Source organism: Erythranthe guttata, chromosome 5 (genome assembly GCF_056151865.1).
Source record: "Erythranthe guttata isolate IM_541 chromosome 5, IM_541, whole genome shotgun sequence".
Lineage (NCBI taxonomy): Eukaryota > Viridiplantae > Streptophyta > Magnoliopsida > Lamiales > Phrymaceae > Erythranthe > Erythranthe guttata.
This window is the reverse complement of record NC_142537.1, coordinates 16,899,229-16,912,607: the sequence shown is the minus strand read 5'-3', so window position 1 is coordinate 16,912,607 and position 13,379 is coordinate 16,899,229. Positions and strand designations below refer to the sequence as shown.

Below are 13,379 nucleotides of genomic sequence, written 5' to 3'. Positions count from 1 at the left end.
GAGTCATTTTGTAATTTTAAAAAAAGTAGAAACATGTTTGAATAGCAAATTTTTAAATATTTTTGTAGTTTCCCAAATTATTTACATGATTTAATGATTTATTGCAAATTGATAGCTAATAGTAAAATTTATTTTGAATATATTTTTATAAAAATATATAAAAAGGATTATATATAAAATAAAAAACTTATATATGTTTCCTTTATGGGAAAACTACGGATAAATCCCTAATCCAAAACTCAAAACACAGATCAGTCCCTATGTAGTTTTCCCAAGCAATTCAGTCCCTATTCACGCGTCTGACATGCAGATCAGTACCTAATGTGAATTTTATATATTTTATTATATTCTCTCTTTTTTTTTTCACTCTCACCCTTTTCTATCTCCTCATTTTCTCTCTCTTCATTTTCTCTCTTCATCTTCTCTTTCTTTCTTCTCTTTCTTCATTTCTATCTGCTCTCGTTCTTCTCTATTTCTTCTCTCTTTCTCTCCTCTGGTTTCCTCTTTTTCCGACGAAAAAATCACTGTAAAACCCACCCACCCCACAATGGCTACAAATGATGTATCTAATGATGTACCCACTGTGATTCTTGGAAGTTGTCGATACAAAGATCAACTTCACATTATTTCCATCAAAAGTAATTCGACCTTCATGGAGATATATGGTGCTATTATCAACAAATGGAATCATATCCATCCAGATGCACTGATCCTCCAATACTTGGCTCCTCGGGAAAGATTGTATGTGACATTGGGCGGTGATGAAGATGTGGAGAATATGGTTGCATTGCATCTGATAATGAAGATGAGTGTGGTCGACATTGTCGTGATCCGCAAAGATGAAGCTAATTCGCGTGGAAAGAGGGTTCGCACCGATGGCTGGTAGGTCTCCATCTTTTTCTGTACTGCTGAAATGCATTTCTTTATGGTTGTTAATTATTGTGATACATAGTATAAAATATGGCACGTAATAGTATCATGCTAATATAAATATGGTATGGACGTATGGTACTTACAGTACGTAATCGTTGTTCGTATAGTATGCGTGATAGGTAAATTTGGTACTGTTGGTTGGAAAACATAGTATCATATAATGGGGAAGATAGTACGTAACCTTCATCTGAATAGTATGGGTGATAGGTAAATTTGGTACTGTTGGTGGGAAAACATAGTATAATATAATGGGGAAGACAGTACGTAACCATTATTCGGATACGTACAAACAGGTATATCAATTCACGATTAACCCAATTCCCTCGTTTGATGAGGACTTTGACTTGTACGATGCGTGTAATGCTCCACCCGATGTCTTTGTTAATGCAGCTGATTGAGAACTCGACCGGGACATAGAAAGACAAAAAGAATTCCTTCACAAGTGCAAACTCGTAAACTGAAGTGTACTCGGTGTGGGAAGCCTGGACACAATCGTCGTACTTGCACACAACCAATCTGACTAGCAATTTTTTTTTTAATGTAAATATTGTCTGCATTTGTGTTATTTAAACTAACTAGTTTTGTTTCTAATGTAAATTTTATTTTTTTCATCAGGGAGGACAAGATGGAGGAGAGCACACATGATTGCCCATTATGTTATTCAAGTGATTGAAGTGAATGAAAACTGGCTGTTTGTACTTTATTATTATGTGATTTGTACTATGTTGATTTAAACTTTGTACTATGTTTCAATTTGCACTATGCTTTTGCTATTTATAGTTTGTACTATGTATTATGTACTCTGTTCATTGATGGTTTATCATTTTCAGTCTAATGGTACTATTTTTATTTACACATGGTATTGGATATGAGATAGGATGGTATGCCTATTGTTGGTTGAGGGTTTATCATTTTCAGTCTAATGGTACTATTTTTATTTACACATGGTATTAGATATGCGATATGATGGTATGCTTGTTGTTGCTTGATGGTTTATCATTTTCAGTATAAATGTACTGATTTGATTTACGCATGGTATTATCTACGGGATATGATGGTATGTCTTATGTTGGTTGATGGTTTATCATTGTCGATATAAATGTACTGATTTTATTTACCCATTTTATTATCTATGAGATAGGATGGTATGACTTACCCAATTTATGACCGTTACAAACTAATATAGCCGTTGCTTAATGTTAGAAGTAGTCAAGTCATAATATGAGCATAAATGACACATAGGCTCATTTGTTTCTAATTCATGGTTTCAGAAACTATTTCGAATCCCGGAAGGTTATTTTACTGTTGCCCACACCATGGCTACTCCCATTGGTGTGAACCATTTGAAGTTGGGCAAACTTTTTCCAACTCAAAGCGTGAAGAAAATGAAGCTACAAGTGCGTCGATGAACCAAGTCCATCGAGAAAGTGAAGTGAAGAATTGCAATTCTGAAGGTGGAGTAGTTCATAGTTTGATAGTGTTGAATCTAGTAATATTTGCAGTCTACATGCTATGTAAAACCTATGTACTGTTGTTTAATAAGTGAACATAAGAGTACAATGTATAAGCTGGTAAAGTTAGGGTTATTCGTGAATATAGTACGCTTTGTTCACCAAATAAGTACAATGTATAAGCTGGTAAAGTTCGGGTTATTCGTGAATATCGTACGCTTTGTTCACCAAATAAGTACAATGTATAAGCTGGTAAAGTTCGGGTTATTCGTGAATATAGTACGCTTTATTCACCAAATAAGTACAATGTATAAGCTGGTAAAGTTTGGGTTATTCGTGAATATAGTACGCTTTATTCATCAAGTAAGTACAATGTATAAGCTGGTAAAGTTTGGGTTATTCGTGAATATAGTACGCTTAAGTACAATGTGGGAGTTGATCAATATCGATTACAATGTGAAGTACAAGTGATTCGTGACTATAGTACGCTTTGTTCACTGATAAAGTATATGTTTGCCATTCATATAGTATATGTTTGCCATCCATAAGATCGCATTTGAAGACACAACTCTTCAGTTTAAGACTATTAAGAATGAATGGAGACAATGTGGGAGTTGATCAATATCGATTATGGTAACAATTGAGGAAAATATTAGTTTTACACTTGGGCATTGTAGGCTTGTATGAATATATTGTATAGTATATGAGTATCATGTATGAAATTCAACATATTTATGGGATCTTGTATTCCAAGCGCAACAATAATGCTCACCTACCTTAAAATAATCATCTAAAACATAATTTATGCATCTCCCGTACTTATTGATCATTAAAGCGTCAATGAAATTGGTAAAATTCAATTCATCAAAAAATATGGTACGCTTTGTTCATCAAGTAAGTACAATGAATACACATGTGAAGTACAAGTGATTCGTGACTATAGTACGCTTTGTTCACTGATAAAGTATATGTTTGCCATTCATATAGTATTGTTACACTCTATATATTATTGTCGGGCCAATGCATCCATATAATCGCATTTTAAGACACAACTCTTCAGTTTAAGACTATTAAGAATGAATAGGAACAATGTGAGAGTCGATCAACATCGATTATGGTAAGTTTTTCGTGAATACACATGTGAAGTTCGCTTTGTTCATCAAGTAAGTACAAGTCTAGTTGACAAGGTATCTTCGAATAGACTAGAAAGTATTTGTTGCTCATTTTTATGGTACGCTTATATTCTTTATACAAACTAATTAATCGCAAAATAAAGTACCATGTGTTCAAAAGGTAAGTACATTTCATCGAAACATATAGTACAATGTATACAATGGAAAAGTACGAGTAGAGCTAATCAATAGTATTATTAGCTCTACAACAAAATGACAGATTGTTTATGGCACAAAAACACATTCATCTATTTGAAAAGCGATCGGTGAGCACCTGCAGCCTATTGATAGCTTGCTGCAATCTTCTTTTACATCAATTCCTGCAATTACATACACATAAAACTACAGTTACAACAAATACAACGTACTATAAAGTTCCACTACTAGTACTTCCAGTAATTTCGTTCAATACCATCCAAATGCACTAGCAATACCATTGTTGCATATGACACATACTACATTACAATCAAACATTATACTATTCGAATGCACTAGCAATACCACTCAACGGCACTAGCAATACTATTGTGGCATATGACTTATACTACAGGACCATCAAACATTATACTTCTAGTACCATATGTCAATACCATCCAAAGTCACTAGCAATACCATTCAAAGGCACTAGTAATACTATTGTGGCATATGACACATACTACAGAACCATCAAACACTATACTTCCAGTACCATGTGTCAATACCATCCAAAGTCACTAGCAATGCCATTCAAAGTCACTAGTAATACTATTGTGGCATATGACACATACTACAAAACCATCAAACTTATACTTCCTACCATGTGTCAATACCATCCAAAGTCACTAGCAATGCCATTCAAAGGCACTAGCAATACTATTGTGGCATATGACACATACTACAGAACCATCAAAGATTATACTTCCAGTACCCTGTGTTAATACCGTCCGAAGTCAAGAGCAATACCATTATTACATATGACATATCCCTTGTTGGGACTAAATGCTTTCGGGACAGTACTTCGAGTACCCTGTGTCAATACCATCTAAATGCACTATTAATACCATTACTGCGCATGACACATACTATAGAACGAGTACGAAAAATACAATAAGCCTCTTTCCCATATCCTATATGAAACCCTTGTTATGACTCAAAATGCTTTGGGGACATGCTTTGGGGACATGCTAATGTCACCGAAAAATAATACCCATGAGAAAACTGTTACAAAATCATGAAATTCGACAACAAATAAATGATCTTTGCAAACCCAAACAACAGAACAACAGATATTGGAACCGATTTAATGATTAGGGGAAACACCGAATAAAGTCGAGGCATAATACCCATGAGTGGATATGTTCAAAATCATGCAATTCTATAACAAATAAACCTTTTGCAAGCTCAAGCAACACCCAAATGGGTCTATTTCCAAGAAAATGAAAAAAAAAAAAAAATCAAACCTTGTTGTTTACCCTGTTTCACCATTGTCTATAAATGGGTTTGTTTATTTTTATTTTTCCTTTCGCTTTATTATTTTTCTGCGTTTTGTTGATTCTTCGTGCTTCGTAATTTCTTCGTTCTTTGTTGTTTCTTTGTTTTTCGTTTCTTCTCTGTTTCTTCTTGGTCTGAAAATGGGTATAAACTGAACTGTGGTTTTTTCTGCGCCTTTTTAGCTTCTTTTTTGTTGTTTGATTTTTGAAATGTAACGGGCAAAGAGCGTGTAACACAAACGGCGCGTTGGAAGTTGAAAAGAAGTTATGTAAAATTAGTATAAAGTAAATGGTATTTTAGTATTTGCACATTTTCTTAGGGACTGATCTGCATGTTAGGCGCGTGAGTAGGGACTGAATTGCTTGGGAAAACTACATAGGGACTGATCTGTGTTTTGAGTTTTGGATTAGGGATTTATCTGTAGTTTCCCCTTGTTTTATAAATATTTCCCAATATTTTAGTATTTATAAGATTCCTCAAGTTTCTTTATCCCCATTTTTGAAACATGCCGTCTCTGTATTCGTTTTCCCGTTTTCCCATATCGCCGTTTTCGTTTCCGGTTACATAACTTTATATCATTGCACTAGAAACATTCAATATTTGATTAAAAAAAAAAAACTAATTAAACAAATTTTTTTATTGAAGTTTGAAACACTACTCCAGCTTCAAACGAAGTAAACTGCAAACCCTTGGCAGTCTTCAACGATTCGATCCGACCCGACCCGATCCGATCGATCACAACGGGATACCCGTAAGCCCAGATTCGCTGCGCTGCTCTTCTTCCTTGTTCGATCAACCGCACCCAAATACCCCATCAAATTGTTCCGTTAATTTTCACCTTTTTTTTTTTTTTTTTTTTTTTTTGTTTCCATTGGAATTTACAATTTAATCCGCAGGCAAAGAGCGGATATGCAGACGTTGGGTGAATTCAAACTGCCCAATTTCTTTAATTACCCTCCGTATTTCACGTAATTATTCTTCTCAACTCTTTCACCGTTCATTTATTTATTTTTAATTTTTCTTTTGCATCTATGTGTTGGGGAATGTGATGAACAGATTTCTAGGTTTTGTTGTTTTCAGTATCTTCTTTTTATTTAATCATCATGTTATGTATGATTCACCGCATGGTTCAGGTTCAAGAGTTTGATCAAGTAATGCAATCAATTATTATCCTATATGCAAAAAAGGGAAAATTGTTTACTTGATTGAATTTTTGTATAGAAAATATTTTTTTATGCTTGAGATCTATTATACCATGAAATGCAAAGATTTCCGTGATTTTAGCTGCGTTTTCGTGACATATTTTCTCTTGCAACTGTATGGTCCTTAGTATTTTTTTGCTGAATCAAATGCAGTAACATAGTCTCGTTGACTTGTATATGACGGTATTTAATCGTTTCTTTAAGTGATACATGTCCTCGTTTCGTGCTAATAGTTAAGTATACATGGTGAAATTTTGTTGTTGGTGTTTTAATTTTATGGTAAAGAAGTGTTGTACAATTACAAGTTTCCATAAGGAGAACATCTGCAAAGGCTCGATTTTTTTTGCATCATGACCACGAGAAATCATTTTTTTCCAATTATTGGCTCCTAATTCTGGAGATATCATCATGCCCACTAAAGAAAATGTACTGAATTATTTAGGAAGTTGCGGCAATTGCTTTTAATCTCGAGTAGAAAAGATCGTAAGAATCTGCAAGTGCTTTTTAGGACCCAAAATTGTTGTCGATGCCTCTCGAACAAACATAATTTCTAATGCGAGAGCCTCCAGCCAAAATCTCATCCTTTTGGATTTCCTATTTTAGATTTTCTACTTTAGATTTTCGTATGAAATATTTCAACGAGGAACTTTAGTCTCTTTGAATGTAAATTTTTTTCGTTCCCATAGTTTGCAGCCAGTAAGAGACACTCGAGAGAAGCAGATACAACTCTGGAAAGAGCTTATACTTGATTATTGTCGGACGCAAAAAATCTTCGTAGTTGGACTCGATGAAGACTTCCCTTTGTTTAGCAATCCCGTGATTGAAAGTAAGTAGTACTGTTTTCTTTGCGTTTCTCTTTTTTTTTTTTTTTTTTTATCATATTGTTGTTATATCAGACTCGTTCAATCTATTGATTTGCTATAACAGAAAGAAATTATTGACGTAAAAAAAACTGTGGATAATGAAAAAGAAAATCACGGATCTACGTTTGTACTTCAGATAAATTGAATAAGCGAGTCTGCTTTATGCGTTGTGCCTTAAACTGAAGTCTTTATATGTTATATGACTATAATGCATCGAGACGGTAACTTAATTTTTTGCTTTATGTAACAATAATCTCCTTAATGAAGATTAGGTACTCTTTTTGCATTTACGATATTGCTCTGAGTTAACGAGTTTTTCATCTAGTTATCATAGAGACATTGCAATTAGGGTTGTGTTAAACAATTGTTTCTACTGGTTTTTTTTCGTATGCACTCCTAGCTGACGTAATGATTTCGATTTACGATTGTGCAGGATCATTAAGTAATGAAGCTAGGGAGGCATTTCTTTCAGCCGTAGTTTCTGAAGGTTTGTTTTCGTGGTATTTGTCAGAACATGGTTTGGTAAACGAGGTTAATATTTGATTATTCAATCATTTGGTTTCTCAAATAGACGAATTACAATTCGACAGGTCGTGCAGAATGGACGGATAAAAGTCGCAGAAAATGTCTACTCCTTTGGCACCGGATTCAAGATTGGGCCGACTTGATTATAAGATTTGTTAGTATTTCGCAATATATTTTACAGCTGTTAATTTGTATCGAGCACTTGCTTTACGAATGAATTTTCTTGATCGTTTTTAATAGGCTAAGGATAATGGACTCGAAGACAGTGTTATGACAGTTGAGGAAATACGTTCAGGGATCGAGTCTCGAGGGACAGGTAAATGGACCTTTTTTTATTTGGAGAAACAACTTTTATTATTTATTTTTAATTTTTTTCTCATGTAATTTTCACGTATAACAGAGCTGCACGGAATGGACCGTACGATTCTAATGCGAGCACTTAAATACCTGGAAAACAAGGGGAAGCTTGCAATCTTCAAAGGGACTTCTGCTGACGATGAAGGCATTAAATTTTCCATATAGACTGTGTATTTTTTTTCCGGGTTTATTGCATTTGGCACCTCTATGTTGACTCTAATTCTTGAAAATACTTCTCGTGTTATTTTTATTAGCAAAAACACCCCTTACGATTCAGTTTTTTTTTTTTTTTTTTTTTTTTTTTTTTACCAAACTAACCCCTAAACACTCACTTTTTAGGGGTTGTGTGCTAAAGAAATGTATCATAGGGATTTTTTTGCTACTATTAAAAACACAGGGGAGTTTTTAAGCAATTTGAAACAACATGGAGGTGTTTTATACAATTCACTCTATTTGTATCCCCAAAATATTGAGCTTAAACATATATCATATCATTGTAGAAGGTTCTTTTTTGATTGTGTAAACAACAATATTTAGGGTTAAATACAAATTGGACCCATGTACTATTACTAGTTTCGCATATACCCCATGTATTATAAAATGCGACAAAATGGCCCTTGCCATTCAACTATGTTAAAAAATCCGTCAATTTTCATAGTAGACCGACTATTGCACTAGATGTTAGACAATTTCAGACAAAAATATCCCTATGGTTGTATAAAAACTAAAAAGTGTGCCTCTTTCTTTCTCTCTTATACTTAATTTACACTCAATTTTTTTCATGTCTCTACCTTAATTTTATTTTCCACAACCTAAAAATTTCACTCAAATATTCTGGAAAAAAAAAAGTATATTATGAAAATTATTTAAAATATCCTTTTAAATTTATGAAAGTTTGCAATTATGTTTCATAGCCTAAAAATATCACCCGAAATTATGTGTTTCTTTTATTTTGGATAATGTTTTTAAATTCTTTTTAGATTTCTGAATTTTTTGAACTTTCAGTCTAAAAAATGCTTCCCATTGTTCTAATTCTCAAAATTCATGCATTTCATTTTTACGTCCAAACACTACAAGGCATATTTTTCTAGAACCATTTGTCGATGCCACCGGATTGTTACGTAATAAAGTAAAAGAAATTGGTCAAGAAATAAAATCAAAGAATGCCTATTTATATCATATAAATGTAAGGGTAAAAATAAAACTACACTACATAAATTAACGGTGTTAGAGATTATAGAGTTCACCGTTAAGTTGAGGGGCCATTATGTCAAATTTTATAGTACATGGGGTATATACGACACTGAATATGGTACATGGGTGCTTTGCTCGTGCATTGCCCATGCTTTGCCCGTGCATTGCCCGTGCATTATAATTAAATGTTCATATATAAACATTTATCCTAAAATGATTAAAAAAAAAATCAAAATATTTAATATATATCTAAATTTAACCGATGAATAATCTTGCATTTTTTTATTTAATTTTTGCATATTGAGATTGTGACTTTAGATCTTAATCAAGCTTTTCAAAAGATGCTAGTATGAGCCATGGTCCTTCTCTTTCAAAATTAGTTCTTCCACAGCTCCAAATCAAAGGCGGGCACACGCCCCCCGGCTCCAGCCATCAATATTGGAACATAAAAAGTGGCAGGAATTCAACAGAAAGATATGCAAGATTTATGATACATACATGCAAAGGGAATGATCGTGGACGACGAGTATATCATTATTGGTTCTGCCAATGTTGACCAACAGTCGATGACAGGTTCAAGAGATACGGAGATTGCCATGGGACCTTATCAACCTCGTCATACATGGACCAAAACACAAGAACTTCCACATGGCCAGGTATATGGATATAGAATGTCGCTTTGGACAGAGCACATGCGGAGAATCGATGATTGCTTCTACAATCCCAAGATTTTTGAGTGTGTGAAGTATGTGAATAGTGTTGCCGAAAATAATTGGAAGCGATACAAGACAATAATCCATTACAAGGGCACATTCTCAAATACCCGTTGCAAATTGACGTTAGTGGTAAAGTAAAGCCTTTGCCTGGATTAGGGACATTTCTTAGATTTTAGGTGTTAAGTACTGGGACTATGGCCATTATGTCTAATAGTATCACTAGTTAAATTTACTCCGGATTACATGTCATTCCATATTTAAATTATGATCGATAATATTTCTAGATTTTAGCGGTAAAGTGCTAGGACTATGACCATTATGTATGATGGAATCGCTACTTAAATTTATTCTAGATTTCATGTCATCCATGTTTAAATTATTTTTTTATCGATATTTCAACGAAATTTATTAGGCAAAAATTGGAAAAAAAAGTTTAAATATATATTACATGTATTTACTCTTGCAAATTGAGGACATTTTTTTTTCATGAATCATATCATAAAAATTATACTTATATCATTAGTTGTGGAATCAATGAGTTTTAAAAATTGTCATTTTAATGATCATCAATGACATATTCGAGACAGTTCCTAAGAAATTTGCACGTGATGCGCACATGACTTGCACGTTATGGCACACGATTAGCACGTGATTCTAAATGTGATAAAATTAAATTACATGAATCATATACTTCTAAGTCAAAATTGCAAATGATCTGAAAATATGTCATTGAAAATTACATGACTTATCAAAAAAGTCAAAATTGCAAATGATCTGAAAATTCGGTTAGCATGTTATATTTAAAGTGATCCCAATTTTACACTTAAATCAAATATATATATTTTTGAAATTAATTATTAAAATATATTAAAATAATAAATAAACACCAAACTCGCATAAATAATTTTATTATTAGATCCATGGTACGAATTTGAAGAATCCATTATTTATTTTTAATTAGTTAAATAATTAAATAAATAAACGTCGGCCCACCTATTTCTGGCCCAGCTTCAATTATTCCAACTTGACTCTCAAAACGCCGTCGTTTTGCGACCCCTTCTCCGACAAACATTCAATCGTGCAAATTCTAATTCTTCTTTTCATCTTCTTCCCCAATTCTTCAATCTTCACCACTGAAAACCCTAATTTGATAATATTTCTATTTCGCACAAACCATAACCGCCGCACCTTTGCGATCGAACCGCTTCCGCCGTGAGCCTCCTCCTCATTTCTGAAAAAGACCCCCAATTTTGAGCTGGGTAAACATTTTCTTTCCCGATTACTTGTGAAGCGGGTGTTTCATTTTTAAAGTTTATTTATGTCTAGTTCAGGATTATTTAATTTAGTTCTTATCTGTGCTGTTCGCGCTGCAGATTGAGAAACAAATAGGGTGTTCGTTGAATTTTTAATTATTTCATGTTACTTGTATTTTAGAATTTAGTTCCAATTAATTAGTTTTATTATTTATTTTAAAATAAATTATATGAAAAGACAATATTTTGGGTTTTACTGAAGACAATCACATAATGGCTGTATTTTGCGTTCATGGCTTATCGGCCAAAAGTGAGGGATAACGTATCTGTTCTAACTTCGTCGTTGTAATATATATTGATTTTGAATGTATTACTGGTTTATGATTCAGGTAGTAGCAACTATGGTATCGGGATTAATAAATGCTAACCCTGTTGTCTACGAGAAAAAGGAGCGTCGAACTCGAAGTTCGCCAGGTGATGTTGACGAATATGCAGTCGAACAGATCGACCAACTAGAAATTTTTGATATCCTTTTTATATGTTTTAACGCTCTTTCTTCCGTTTATGTTAAATTTAAATGTTTTTTTCCCGAACTTAGTGGCATTGTAGGATTATACGATACACCGCCCCACTATATGGACCTTTTTTTTTCTTTTGCATATTGATGATTGATAGTGGTATTATTATATTAGTCACTGTTAAATTATTTTCGCATGTTTGTTGGCTAAGGGAGGAAAGTTGTTCACTTGTTTGGGAATATCTAATGATAACGAAATGAAGTATCGTGAGAGAGACTGATGTGTTAGAATATGTATGAACATTCATATAAGAGAAGCCCCTTTACGTTTTTTTTGGGTCGATTTTGATAAATCTTAAATTCATTAAGAGGTCTCGTCTCTTAGGTTATAGGTCATTTTAGTTTGTAAGGGGGGTTTTATGAGATAAATCTGCCGATAAAATGTTATGCAGCAAAAAGTACTTTCGAAGAGAAACTATTTGTACTACTTTAACTTTGGCACATCATATTAGAGATATAAAAGATCCAGAGCACCCTCATTCCTTGGAAGAGCTGAAAGTTATTACAGAAGATGCAGTCGAGGTAGACGACAACCGTAGTTATGTAAGGTATGATAAAAAAAACCCTCCATTCCATGTAAATATTAATATTTTTATTTTTATGTGGATGTCTATTTTAGTCATTTTACTAAAAATCGTCTGCTTCAGGGTTACATTCACTCCTACGGTTGAGCATTGCAGCATGGCAACAGTGATTGGCTTGTGCTTACGTGTCAAACTCATGCGCTCTTTGCCACCTCGTTACAAAGTACGTCTATCATAAATCGCCGATCAAATATACATGTTAAACTCTAATGCAATTTCTAGAATATTGTTTCTTTGCTATTTTCTGTGGATAAATGAATAATTTGTCGTTTCCGCAGGTTGATATTAGAGTAGCCCCGGGTACTCATGCCACTGAAGCTGCAGGTATATACATATATATATGGAAAATGAAAAAGACATTTTCTTGGTTGTTCGGCATTGCGTTTTATTTTTAAATAATTGTTTTAAATTTGTTTGCAGTAAATAAGCAGCTGAATGACAAAGAACGTGTGGCGGCAGCTTTAGAAAATCCTAACCTCGTTGATATGGTTGACGAATGCCTCGCCCCTTCGTATGAATGAAGCTCATCTTTTACTAATCTCAATATAAATTATTACTGGATTTGTATTTCTTCGCCTTTGTGTTTGATTCTTTCAGTTTTGTTTATGTTCTTGATTTTTTGATATTGTATTTCTTGTTTGATATGGTTTGTTTCTTTTAGTTAGGAATTAAATACAAATTTGGTCTAACTACAGAAATATCTATTCAGTTTTTGGAAATATAAATGCCTCTTTGAGGTATTATAAATACTTATTGCGAAGTTTATTTTATATTTTATTTTACAAGTCCGTGAGTATAAGCTGAAATAAATATCGGAGGAGTATTTATAAAGTAATATTGACATAATTTTGAGGGTAAGGTACCGCCACTCTTGACGTATGGTCAAATTACGAAAAAAATGCTTCATATTTGAGTAATTACAACCACCCCTTGAACTATGAATTTTCTTACACGTTCATATTTATGGTGTCAAATTTAATGAAATTTTTTAAATTGTGTAGAATATTCTTCAGTTTGAATCCATTTTATCTCATTCGAGTTTGACATTTTGAAATAAGATGATAATAAGATGTGTCTCTTGG

At 33.4% G+C, this 13,379-nt stretch overlaps 2 protein-coding genes across 4 annotated transcripts; both read left to right on the top strand.

Moving 5' to 3' along the window:
- Nucleotides 1–5,496: 5,496 nt before the first annotated feature.
- On the top strand, nt 5,497–8,249 carry VPS25 (E2F/DP family winged-helix DNA-binding domain-containing protein). Of its 2 annotated transcripts, XM_088817840.1 has the most exons (7): nt 5,497–5,777; nt 5,923–5,994; nt 6,915–7,054; nt 7,525–7,578; nt 7,682–7,770; nt 7,857–7,932; nt 8,017–8,249. In XM_088817840.1, the coding sequence occupies exons 2-7, from the start codon at nt 5,936–5,938 to the stop codon at nt 8,136–8,138; spliced, it is 540 nt and encodes a 179-aa protein (XP_088673966.1). In that variant the 5' UTR covers nt 5,497–5,777; nt 5,923–5,935; the 3' UTR covers nt 8,139–8,249. The 2 variants fall into 2 exon arrangements, with proteins under 2 accessions (XP_088673966.1, XP_012847320.2); XM_012991866.2 differs by lacking the exon at nt 5,497–5,777 and having other exon boundaries at nt 5,830–5,994.
- Nucleotides 8,250–10,894: 2,645 nt separating this feature from the next.
- Nucleotides 10,895–13,050, top strand: AE7 (MIP18 family protein (DUF59)). 2 transcript variants are annotated; one of them, XM_088817837.1, is made up of 6 exons: nt 10,895–11,142; nt 11,526–11,663; nt 12,158–12,261; nt 12,361–12,460; nt 12,576–12,621; nt 12,718–13,050. In XM_088817837.1, the coding sequence occupies exons 2-6, from the start codon at nt 11,538–11,540 to the stop codon at nt 12,816–12,818; spliced, it is 477 nt and encodes a 158-aa protein (XP_088673963.1). In that variant the 5' UTR covers nt 10,895–11,142; nt 11,526–11,537; the 3' UTR covers nt 12,819–13,050. The 2 variants fall into 2 exon arrangements, with proteins under 2 accessions (XP_088673963.1, XP_088673965.1); XM_088817839.1 differs by having other exon boundaries at nt 10,903–11,095.
- The last annotated feature ends 329 nt before the right edge of the window (nt 13,051–13,379 follow it).

Excerpts from the sequence above, each read along its gene's own strand:
- VPS25 (XM_088817840.1), top strand. The coding sequence starts at position 5,936 with ATGCAGACGTTGGGTGAATTCAAACTGCCCAATTTCTTTAATTACCCT. Across the intron at positions 5,995-6,914 it reads AATTACCCTCCGTATTTCAC|TTTGCAGCCAGTAAGAGACA; the intron begins GTAATTATTCTT and ends TCGTTCCCATAG. Across the intron at positions 7,055-7,524 it reads TAGCAATCCCGTGATTGAAA|GATCATTAAGTAATGAAGCT; the intron begins GTAAGTAGTACT and ends ACGATTGTGCAG.
- AE7 (XM_088817837.1), top strand. The coding sequence starts at position 11,538 with ATGGTATCGGGATTAATAAATGCTAACCCTGTTGTCTACGAGAAAAAG. Across the intron at positions 12,262-12,360 it reads GACAACCGTAGTTATGTAAG|GGTTACATTCACTCCTACGG; the intron begins GTATGATAAAAA and ends CGTCTGCTTCAG. Across the intron at positions 12,622-12,717 it reads TCATGCCACTGAAGCTGCAG|TAAATAAGCAGCTGAATGAC; the intron begins GTATATACATAT and ends ATTTGTTTGCAG.